We start from the raw sequence: 9,712 nt of genomic DNA, 5'->3' as shown, positions 1-9,712 counted from the left end.
AGATCCCCCAATTTTGAGGTCACCAAAAAATAGAATAAATCCCTTTTTTTTCTTCAAATTTTCAATAATGGGTTTTAAACATTTAGTGATTCAGGCTATTCATTATTGTTCTTTCATGTGGTTGAACTATTTTTCTTACAAGACAGAAGGAGAATATTTTGTTTACTTGTTTTTATGTTCTTCTCAATTTTGTGTCATTTTTTGGTTCAAATTGGCTTTAATGAGAATCCAAGAACAGATTAAGCATAAAAACTGATGGAGAAAGCATAGATTCTCCACCAATAGCTGGCCTAATTACTTGGTTCCAGCAATTGGAGATGACCACTCCCCTAGATGCCAGAGCATGGCAATTTGTCTAAGGAAGAAAAGAAAGATTTTCTTCCAGCTGGGACTTGGGGGAAAGCCTAACAAAAATATTCTGAAATAACTTAACAACTCCATTCATAGTTAGGCAAGACAGCAGTAACCATTTCAGAAGTCATGACAGATTATAAGGTTTGTCCATTCATGGGGCCAACATGCCCTTTTATGGCTGCCAAATTGGGATTAATTAAACAATAACCATTATATTTGGAAGAGAAAATTATATTATATCAAAATCCAAAGTCAAGGGCTTTTATGAAATAATTACAATAATAATCAATACTAAAAATAGTGTTAGACAACCGACAATTATGTAATCTGTTAATAAAATTCTCAACTTATAATTTTAATGATTAAAATTTAATTTTTTATAATCTTAAATATATAAAAAAAATGTTAAACGAAGGTCTTATTTTTTTGCTGCTTCATTTTCTCAGTGTAGAAATTAGTATAAATGTAAAGGATTCAAAATGATGAACATGTTTTTATAAATTTATAGACTCCACCTACCCACCCATTTTGGTTTGTGAGGAAAAAAATAAGTGGAACGAAAAGAAAAAGCCTTCATTTCTGGAAATAGAAATTGTGAATTTGTATTATGCCAAGACAAATAAAGTCTGCCTAACATCATATCAATTTAGGGTTTAAATCAAAGCTTTCATTTAAATGAAATTGCTAAAGCTGTTTGGCTTTGGTTCAACACCACCAGCTTCCATTTAAATCAATTCAGTTTTCATAGAGAATAAATTGAAGTGAAAATCACTAATTGAAAGCCTTGAAATTCACATTTGGACTTAGAAGAACAATCCACCGCCCCTTAGAAAGGGAGGCATTAATCATGGATTACTTCTTGGATTTTCTTTACTGCATTAATCATGGCAGCAACAGTTGTTCAGATACGTTTCAGCTGGAAAATTCATAATATTGAATCTATACTCTCAGATGCTGTAGTCTGTCAAGTTGGGTATAATTATTTTCAAAACATTGCATCAAATAGTAGTATAACACCAACCCATTATCTGCTACTTTAAAATACGATATAATTATAAGATATAAAAAAAATTATGATTTAAAATTTTTAAAATAATTATATATAAATTTACAAAAAACAAAAAAAATACAGTAATACTATTAGTTACTACTACAAACTACAAAGTCAGTATGAGCAAATGATAAGCAAACCTAGATAATAGTTAAAGGGCACTTTTAATGTTTAATGCAGGCAAAGTTCTTCAATGGTACAAATTTCATTTTGACATGTCATAACACCATCCTTTATTGACAATGCTTTCAATTTGCAGGGTGTCGAACTGTCTTCTATACAAAATTGACGTAATTTAATTCACAATGGAAAAGAAAATGGCATTACAACATTTGGTTGTGGGTATTCCAGTGACTTGCATCACTCTAAAATGCTCACAAAAACCACATTTAAAACTCCTGATCATGCAAAACTGATGGAGAATCTGCCTACTCCGATGGCTTGGTCACATTGACGGCTTTCGTTCGCAAAAGTATGCCAAATTTTTTTATTTTTTAATGAAAGAGTGGTGCATGATGCCAACTAGTTGGTAGAAAGCTATGAGTTGCACTTTTGAGTGAGATTTTGGACACCGTGAATAGTTCTCACTTCTAACCACCCCCACATGAGCAAATGCAAAACCAATATCCCAGGCTCTTGGCAAAGCTCGAAAACTGTCAGTTGAAGGCTTTGCAATCCGCAACAACCAGCTACTTGCCCCTCCTGATCTCTTCACTTATGCATCATAGCCCATCTGTAATTATTCTTGATCAGAGGCAGAGGATGAATCATCTCCTCAACATTAACAATGGAAGGCTTGCTCCTATCTTATTTCCCTCATCACCTGATTGACTCCAAGTCTTCCCTGACAGAAGAGCAACCAGCCAAGTTGTGCATTACAGGACCCGTCTAACCACCAGTTAGCTTTATTTCTCACTGGGCAACAGATTGCAAATCCAAAGGGATGCCACAATTCAATTCATTTTATGGCCCTATGACACTCTCTCGCGCTCTTGAGCAATCCTTTCTTTAACACGTTGCAAAAGCTCCTCATAGGCTTTTGAGGACTCAGAAGTGAACCTTTCCATTGCCTCAAAGATGCGTTGCAAGCTCCCCTGCAAACTGCTGTTGCTAGTCTCACTCTGATACGCAACATTTCCAGCTACTGAGAGACTATCACCATTTCCAGAGACCAAAACAATTTTTTTATCTAATGCTTGGATCTCTTTCTGTAACTTTTGATCCTCTCTCTCCAAACTCCTAGCCTTTCTCTCTAAATCCTTATTGCCCATCATTCTCCGGTGCATTTCTGATTTATCTTGTTCCCAAAGCTGGAGGACACTCGTGACAAAAATCCGCATAGAGTCAACCACCTCCCTTTCAGATATTCTATCCATTGCTTGTGACCACTGATTACATATTACAAATATGGGGGGTGCACCTACCCTACTAGGTGAGAAGGGAACTATTCCATCATCTGTCACTTCAGGTTCATAGTAAAGACATTTCAGAAGCCAATTATTCAAAGCCCTGACATAACCCTTCTGGGCACCTATCCAATTGGAGAATCCTATAATCCAACTTATAAGTTCATGCTCAAGCTGCAATGTGGCCCTAAGATGATCATCACTGAGCTTTTTGCCAGATCCAATAGAACCTAAAGTTTTGGCTTCTCTAATCACCTGACACTGATTACGATGGCATTCAAGCATAGATTTCCACATTCTGTTTAACCTGGGAAAAAATTACAAGGAAACAACATAAGACTAATGTAAAAATGATGGTTGTAAAAGATAGGTACATTTTGGTTTTGAAGTGACAAAAAATTGCAAATTCAGTACAATTAAGGAAATAAAAACCATGAAAAAAGACAAAAATATCACGTTAGGAAATAAAAAAGTGCACAAGAGATTCAATTGGAAAGCAATTTGACATCATTATCTACAATCATGCACTACTGAGCCAGCCAAAGAACGTTTGCTTTACTTCTCAGGCCTTTGTATGCTATTCATATAACAATTATAATCAACATAAAAATAAAATGTCCTTCAACAGCAATTAATTGGCATACGGCCAATAAGGTTATCAACTCTTCCTAGATTACATTTGTGAACATGATCTCATAAAAGTGTATTTGAACAGGTAAATTGTGCTAAAGTCTCACATACCTATTATATGGTATAATGTGTTGTAAGGTGCATTACGAAAAGCTCAGATGAAGGACATTTTATTGTTCAATGTACAGAAATCTAATTACTAGTTCAACTATTTGTCTTCACTTCAGGCAAAGCAGACAGGAAGAAAACTTACCAGAAAAGAAAAAAACCTTTCAGTTGAAGACGCGCCCCCCCACCCCACCCCCCCCAAAAAAAAGAGTAAATGATGCGATTTATAGACTTTTAAGAGTAATTGGCATCTATTTTGTATCTTTCTGTTCATAGACAGACTTTTTAACAACTTCTAATGAGATTTCAATAGATATAGAATCTCAAGCACTAAACCTGAAACTCAAATGAATAATCTTCCCAACATAGTAACTAGACGTTTTAGGAAAAACCCACCAACTATTTGATGCCAATATCTCAAGAATCCACATAACGAGGAAAAGAAAAGTATGATCTAACAGCACATATCCTAATAAGTAATAACTGCAGTAGCAGTTTTTTATGGGGGGGCAGGTTTGCTAACTCCTTTTCTTTCTTTCTTTAACCCCTCATACCCTTTAAACACCTTCACGCCAGTACCATCTTTCACGTCCAACTCTTATCACTCTTTACTGTACACTGTCACAAGCTACAATGGCATATCTACATAATAAATAGCAGGGGCAAGAAAAAATTAAAAAAAATAATTACCATACAACGAATAAAGACAGCAACAAATAATCCGATTAAAGATGCTAGTTAAAGATATCAATACGTACAATCAATTGGCAAGGCTGAAAGTAAGAGAAAATTATATCAGCTAAAAACAAAATACTAGTTTAAGAAGTGAAAGTAAGTAGAAAATGCAGAACGAGATAGGAAAAATGTAAAGAGTTAAACAAGCAGAAATAATACCCTTCAATCAGTTCATTGAGCAGTGGCCATAGTTCCTCATCCCTGATCTTATTAATTGTTACAGATATCTTGTCAACAACTTGAATTGCAATTCTTATCTTAGTGGATAGGTTCCTTATTATATTCCGGGTTGAATCAACCTTGTTGGCTTCAGCACCCCTTTCATCTAGTCGCTTCAACTTGCGGCATTTCATGTCATAAGCTACCCGCATCTTCTCCTCAGCCTGCATTGCATCAGAAACTTCAATTTAAAGAGCATCAGAAAGGTTATGGAGCTATTAAAGAAAAGGCCCACGTGCTCTTAATCCAGAGAATAACTAAGCCATTGTAATGCCACCAGAAAACCAAGTCACGATAATGACAATATATTCCTAAAATGGGTGCAGAAACAACATACTTTGAAATATAAACCTCTATTATGTTATCCAGGAAAAAGCATAAAATGCAACAACATGAAGCCCTTCAAAGGTGAATATCTCACAGCAGTAACTTTCAGAGAAATGGTTCCTTAATGAGATGTAAATCAAATTAAACTAAAACATAGGCAGGTATATAATAATAGATAATCAAACATATTCTAACACAATACACTACAATAAAAAAGGAACCAATGTAAAACCAATACTAATAACCACGAATCAAGTAGTCTACACAGCAGTTTGAGATAATCATGAATATGAAATTCTAAAGAGCTGATAAGTAAAGGGTTGGGTAGAAACAGAAACCAATTTTAACAACAGGTAAAACATCATCAAGACACAATATACCTTCACGTCATTGTAGAGTTTCTTTTCCCAAAGATACAACTTCTGCAAAGTAGAGGAAAGATTTTTCGGTTTCCTGGCCAATTCTTCAGCAAAGTCTATAAAAGCTGGATCAGTGTTGTCAGCTGAAGATGAAGGCCCAGCAGTCTTAGAAGTAGATGGCTGAGATGATACTACTGATAATGAAGGTGTAACGACATGCAACATCTTGGAAACTGTTTCACGAAGATCCCCAAAGCCCACAGTTAGTATTACTTTTAGAGAAAAAAAAAAAAAAAAAAACGAATCTTATTATTTTAATGAAAAAAATCTAATCAAGCTGCAAATCAAAAACTCATATTTATAGCAAAAATCAGAATTTTCCAATCCGCAGATGATGTATAATCAGAAATTTCTTACAGATCAAGAAAATAGACAAACCAATTACACAATAATCCCGTAAAAAATCATGAAAATCCTTACCAGGTTTGCGCTGATAAGGAAGTGTTCCCACCTCAAGCAACTTGGCAATTTCACTCCCTGCCTCTGAAGCTCTCATAAACTGAACCTTTATATCTCTAAGTACCTCAAAAACATCCATTGGAGCGCCTCGTGAACCGTTACCACGCTCCTCAGCCTTCTCATCATCCACAACTTTCTTATCCACCACATGAACCTCATATTCCACCGCATCATTTTCCATCCCAACACTCGGCCTCGTCTGATAAAGCGAAGCCCCTGCTTCACTACCAACAACTTTCCCATTCTCATCTTCAACTGGGGACTTCGAATAACCTCCGCTATCAACAAATTTCTGATCTCCGTGCACTTCTTTAACCACTTCATGATGATAATCCTCATCTTCCAAATCAGGGATCCCTTCCGCTTCTCTCACCTCCCTCAAATCCCTACTCGGCGTATACGGACGGTAGTTGTTTTCATAACTCTCAAAAAAGTTCAAGAAATCCCAAGCTGAAGCTTTCGGAGGCGAAGGTGGCAGCGGAGGCGATTTCGAGGATGACCCCGCCGCCTTCGACGACGGTTGTAGTGAAGACTCATAACCAGACGCCGAATAAGAAGAATAATTACTAAAACCACCGTAATTTTGGTAACTCGGATAAGGGTATGAACTAGAACTAGGATTATTATTAATACTCGCATAAGAGTAAGGATAATAAGAAGAAGATGAAGATTCACCCATATAAACTGTCCCTGCATTCATAGGCCTTTGTTCATAAACAATAGACGGCGTTGGTTGCTTTTTCATAAAATTCATATTCGTAAACCCTGGAAAAGACCCAGTTTCGAGAGCACCATAATTGGTATAATTTTGGTTCATATACCCAATATGACCCCCATCATCGTCGTGCAAAGGAGAAGAATGATCTGAATGGTGCAAAGACCCGCCAGAGTCATCTTCATCTGAATCAGAACGGAAGTGAAGATGAGACCCAGAATTGGAATGGGAATGGAGGTGAGAAACAGCACCTTTTTTGGGTGAACTTGACCCAACTTCATCTGGATCCACAGCTTTACTTTTTAGCTTATTAGGAGACGGATGAGAAGGAGGTAACGCCGCCCCTGAAGAAACTCCAAAATCATGCTCAATGAAATTATTCAGAGACTGACCAAATGACTTCAACGATTCAGTGTAAGCAACATGGGCTTCAGCAAAAGCAAAACGTTGTTGAACCGCTTCATCTAAAAAACTACATCTTTCCCGACAAAGAGCAACTGCCGGAAGATCATCTAACTTTGAACTAGAACATCCCATAACTTTGCCAAAATAAAAATAAATAAATAAAACAAAAAAGACCCAGGTTTAGTACCGATTTAGATGAACAACAGAAAAAACATGATTGTGGTGATCGTTTCTCGGGAAAATTTTTGGGGTAAGAGAAAGAAAGAAGAAAGAAAGGAAGCCAACGAGGGAATCTTTGCCAGCTCGGAGTTTATCGTCGTGTTGTAGCAGAAAGAGAAAGTGGAAAGAAGAGACAGAGAGAAACAAAACGCTTCTGAAACAGTGCTTTCTTTGTGAGTCGGTATGTATTACTTGAGCTTATTATTATTGTTACAAACTAGATTATAATTGGTGTGATACATAAAATAATTTTATTTATTTAATATAAATATATAAAAATTAATTTTTTAAAAATTATATTCAAAATTTTAAAGTCTATAACATATATATAATTTATACATATTATCTTTTCATTATAAAATAAATTTTTTGAAAATAATAAAAAAATTTTATATCTTTTGTTTGGATATTTTTATTTATAATAATATTTATATACTTGTAAAATTATATCAAATAAAAATAAATTATGTCTTTTTTTAAAAATAAAAATATATATTATTGAACGATAAATTAAATAATAAAAAAATATTAACACACTTTCACTTTAATAAATTATATTAAATTATTATACAAAATATGAAAAATATTAAAAATATGTAAAAAAGAAAAAAAATAAATTAAAAAATATTATTTTTCATAAAAATGAAACTGTAATACCAATAAAATATATCTTTAAAAAATTTATAAACAAAAAAATAAATTACAATAGTAATAGAATATACCTTAAAAAAAGTTATTAAAAAATAAAAAATGATATATAATACATTATATTTGTAGTTTTAAATTTATATAAGAATTTTTTTAGTGGTAATTAGGATTAAATAGATAATTTTTAAATTAATTTTTTAAAAAAATGAATATAATAAGTGATAAAGATAATATTAAATTTTTTGTATTTATTTGAAATATAATTTAATAATTAGAGTTCAAATATATATAATCATTTTGATAATTTTATTATTTAAATATTTAAGATGAAAACTTTTTGAATTTTTAAAATCTTACATAAAATTACTTGAATTTTTAATATCTTATATAAATTTTTTAAAAAGATAATTTTTTTTTTAAATCAAGATAAAAAAATTGTTAAAAATTTTGGATAAACTTAATCTTTATAATTTTTAAACATGTTTGAAAGATTTTGATAATTAAATAATTTTTAAATAAGATTATTTGGTAAACAACTAAAATTATTTATTAAAAAAATAAAATCCATATTTCACATTTTTAATTTTAAATATATATATTTAAATTGATTGTATTTTAATTATAATTTAAATAATTTTAATATTTGAATAAATTTAGAATTATTTAATTTGTAATTATAAAAACTATTTTATACTTTTAAAAAAATTATTTTATGTGTCATTTAAGAATTGTTTGTCTAAACATTTATGTAATAAATTTATTTTTATATATTATTATATAATATATATTAGATAAAATAAATATAAAATCAAACTCCTATGACACATTTTTTTTCTTTTATAGTTTTTATACTCTTTTTTTAATTGTGAGTTTAGTTAGTTAGACACAATTTGGTTAAAAAATTTTGTGTTATTCTATTTTTGAGGGATTTTGAGGGAGTTGTGAGTGGACTTTGAAGGGAAAAAAAAAGGAGAGAGGTGTCGTTTGGTCTGAGAGAAACTTTGACGCCTGCTACCGCGTTCATATCATGACGTTATTTGTCCTAGTCTTTTTCATCAGCTCTGATCTTCCATAAATACCCTTTCTTTCATTTAACTTTTAATTAAGTGATATTTGAAGGTTACAAATTTAAAATTTTTATATATGTAATTTTTTTAATTAAATAAATAATAAAATAAAAATTTAAAAGATAAATTAATAATTTAAAAAAAATTGTCCTCTAACTAAAATGATTTAGAATATATATATTTTTACATTAATCATATGATTTCAAAATTTTATTTTTAAAATGCTCTTTATAAAAATCAAACCTAATTTAATGTGTTCACGTCCAAACATTTAGCGCATGATGCATGCATGATTCTTTAAGTTTTTTTAATCCTATTCGAATTATTTTTTTAGTTTAAAAATTATAAACGTACTTATTTTTAAACATTTAAGTCAATTACAAATGAATGATTCCTTACGCAATGCGATTACATCAAAATATTTATTTCAATTATAAATGCAAAACTCTCTATCAAAAAATGTCATTCAAATCTTCCTTCCTTAAATAAAAAATACAATATTAAAATATTAAAAAAGATTTTAAATTATTTTATTTTTTAAAATAAATTTTTATATTTTTGTTGTATCCAAATAAGTTTTTAAATTCAACAATTTTTTTTATTGGTAAAAAGTTTATAAACTCCTAGTTTTGTATCTAACAAAAAATAATTGAAATATATATTCCAATTTACCAAAGGAAATACACCAAATTTTAACCTTTTTTTGCAAAGGCAATATTGAATATGGAAATGAGAAATTGGGGTTAGAAATGGATTAGGTTGAAAGGGGAATTGGGAATGAGTTGTACAAGAATCATCTCATTTTGTTATTGGTTGATGGGGCCTAAGCCTATGGGAATGGTCAAAAATGCTAACTTGATTTTGTACCTTAAAAATAGCTTTTTGTTGAAATATGACTAATATATTAAGCTTGGTGGGCTTAAGACCCCACTCAATAGTCACCCCATTTC

At 31.5% G+C, this 9,712-nt stretch overlaps 1 protein-coding gene across 1 annotated transcript; it reads right to left on the bottom strand.

Moving 5' to 3' along the window:
- Positions 1-1,553: 1,553 nt before the first annotated feature.
- Positions 1,554-7,222, bottom strand: LOC111308699 (uncharacterized). The gene is made up of 4 exons (XM_022907231.2): positions 5,670-7,222; positions 5,211-5,422; positions 4,444-4,667; positions 1,554-3,118 (listed from the first exon to the last, which is right to left on the bottom strand). The coding sequence occupies exons 1-4, from the start codon at positions 6,958-6,960 to the stop codon at positions 2,377-2,379; spliced, it is 2,469 nt and encodes an 822-aa protein (XP_022762966.2). The 5' UTR covers positions 6,961-7,222; the 3' UTR covers positions 1,554-2,376.
- Between the last annotated feature and the right edge of the window lie 2,490 nt (positions 7,223-9,712).

This window comes from Durio zibethinus, chromosome 2, assembly GCF_047325235.1.
Source record: "Durio zibethinus cultivar Kanyao isolate XHJ-2024 chromosome 2, ASM4732523v1, whole genome shotgun sequence".
Classification (NCBI taxonomy): Eukaryota; Viridiplantae; Streptophyta; class Magnoliopsida; order Malvales; family Malvaceae; genus Durio; species Durio zibethinus.
The sequence above is the reverse complement of the archived record's forward strand: the minus strand, read 5'-3'. Positions and strand labels throughout refer to the sequence as shown.